This window comes from Babylonia areolata, chromosome 12 (genome assembly GCF_041734735.1).
Source record: "Babylonia areolata isolate BAREFJ2019XMU chromosome 12, ASM4173473v1, whole genome shotgun sequence".
Lineage (NCBI taxonomy): Eukaryota > Metazoa > Mollusca > Gastropoda > Neogastropoda > Buccinidae > Babylonia > Babylonia areolata.
In genome coordinates this window covers 38805378-38807877 of record NC_134887.1, presented here as the reverse complement: position 1 = coordinate 38807877, position 2500 = coordinate 38805378, and the positions used below count along the sequence as shown (strand labels likewise).

The 2500-nt window shown below is 44.4% G+C and overlaps 1 protein-coding gene across 1 annotated transcript in view; it reads left to right on the top strand.

The window, feature by feature from the left end:
* Positions 1-2500, top strand: part of LOC143288605 (hemocyanin 2-like) — an 86820-nt gene that overhangs the window by 80555 nt on the left and 3765 nt on the right. Inside the window, exon 44 of the mRNA XM_076597257.1 lies at positions 1329-1560. Coding sequence (XP_076453372.1) covers positions 1329-1560 — 232 coding nt within the window. The remainder of the gene's footprint in view (positions 1-1328; positions 1561-2500) is intronic.

Genomic DNA, 2500 nt, shown 5'->3' with positions numbered 1-2500 from the left:
GACCTTAAGTGGTGTGGTCTGGACGCTAAGTCATTCGGATGAGACGATAAACCGAGGTCCCGTGTGCAGCATGTATTTAGCGCACGTAAAAGAACCCACGGCAACAAAAGGGTTATGTGTCCCTGGCAAAACTCTGTAGAAAAATCCACTTCGGTAGGAAAACAGATAAAATTGCGGGCAGGAGGGGGACTCCTTCTCTGAAGACCTTGTACTGTCCAGCTCTTACTAGAGTTTCTTATCACTTACTACTACTACTACTACTACTACTACTACTACTACTACTACTGCTGCTGCTACAGAGAGGAGTCATGACCTGGGTGCGGCCCGGCCCCCTTAAGAGTTAAGGGCCGAAGCACTTGACTGAGGGGGACTTCTCTGAAGACTTTGTACTGTCTAGCTCTCCCTAGAGTTTCTTATCACCTATCACTACTGCTACTACTACTACTACTACTACTACTACTACTACTAGAGAATGGGGGTGGGTAGGTGGATGGTGGTGGTGTGGTTCGAAAGGGAGAATGACTGCCGATTTTTACCCCTTTTACCTTTTCTATCCAAAACCTTATTTTACACTTTTTACAGAATCTATGCCATGCAAATTACAATCATGCTCCTTTTTATATGTATGTATTTTAAGTGAAAATTGCTGTTATCTCAGCCATCATGTGTTTCTCTCTCTCTCTCTCTCTCTCTCTCTCTCTCTCTCTCTCTCTCTCTCTGTGTGTGTGAGTGTTGGAGTGTAACAGTTGTAGTATTGAGAGTATGTCACTTTGTGAGTTTTATTCATTGTGTTTTTTGTAATATTAATTATTCTGTTTTATGTTTCTACTACTTTTTATATGCTTTCTTGTTTCACTTTAGGTACTGCATTGTAAAGCGCTTAGAGCTTGCTTATGATTGTATTACAGAGCTATATAAAAATGAAATAGTAGTAGTAGTTGTAGTAGGCGTAGAGGTAACGCGTCCGCCAAGGAAACGAGAGAATCTGAGCGCGCTGGTTCGAATCACGGCTTAGCCGCCGATATTTTCTCCCTCTCCACTAGACCTTGAGTGGTGGTCTGGACGCTAGTCATTCGGATGAGACGATAAACCGAGGTCCAGTGTGCAGTATGCACTTAGCGCACGTAAAAGAACCCACGGCAACGAAAGGGTTGTTCCTGGCAAAACTCTGTAGAAAAACCACTTCGATAGGAAAAACAAATACAACTGGCGCTGTAGTGTAGCGACGCGCTCTCCCTGTGGAGAGAGCAACCCGAATTTCACACAGAGAAATCTGTTGAGATAAAAAGAAAAGAACTACAAATACAAATCACTGCCGCTGTCCACAGACCCCTGGAGCCGTTCAGCTACGAGTCGGTCAACACCGACCCCCTGACACGAAACAACGCCAAGCCGGCTCAGATCTTCGACACTCACAAGTTCCATTACCACTACGACAACCTCAACCTCAACGGACACAGCGTGGCCGAGCTCAACGACATGATCCACGCCATGCAGGCACAGACCCGTGTCTTCGCCGGCTTCGTCCTCTTCGGGTTCGGGACCAGCGCGCGCGTGCACGTGAGTGTGTGTGTGTGTGTGTGTGTGTGTGTGTGTGTGTGTGTGTGTGTGTGTGGTGGTTGTGACTGCTGAGTGATACATAGATAAGCGACACTGCACACCCTGAATCCACCAGACGTTCTCGCCAAGCGATGAGGAGAGTGTATCGTCACCCTAAAGCCAATGGGACACTGCACTGCATGAAGCTAAAGCCAACGGGAGACTGTAGTGTAACCCTTCAAGCTGAAGGGAGATTGTAGTGTAATCCCAAAGCCAAAGGTAGACTGTAGTGTAATCCTAAAACCAAAGGTAGACTGTAGTGTAATCCTAAAGCCAAAGGTAGACTGTAGTGTAATCCTAAAACCAAAGGTAGACTGTAGTGTAATCCTAAAACCAAAGGTAGACTGTAGTGTAATCCTAAAACCAAAGGTAGACTGTAGACTGTAGTGTAATCCTAAAACCAAAGGGAGACTGTAGTGTAATCCTAAAACCAAAGGTGGACTGTAGACTGTAGAGTAATCCTAAAACCAAAGGTAGACTGTAGTGTAATCCTAAAACCAAAGGTGGACTGTAGACTGTAGTGTAATCCTAAAACCAAAGGGAGACTGTAGTGTAATCCTAAAGCCAAAGGTAGACTGTAGTGTAATCCTAAAACCAAAGGTAGACTGTAGTGTAATCCCAAAACCAAAGGTAGACTGTAGTGTAATCCTAAAACCAAAGGTAGACTGTAGACTGTAGTGTAATCCTAAAACCAAAGGGAGACTGTAGTGTAATCCTAAAACCAAAGGTGGACTGTAGACTGTAGAGTAATCCTAAAACCAAAGGTAGACTGTAGTGTAATCCTAAAACCAAAGGTAGACTGTAGACTGTAGTGTAATCCTAAAACCAAAGGTAGACTGTAGTGTAATCCTAAAACCAAAGGTGGACTGTAGACTGTAGTGTAATCCTAAAACCAAAGGTA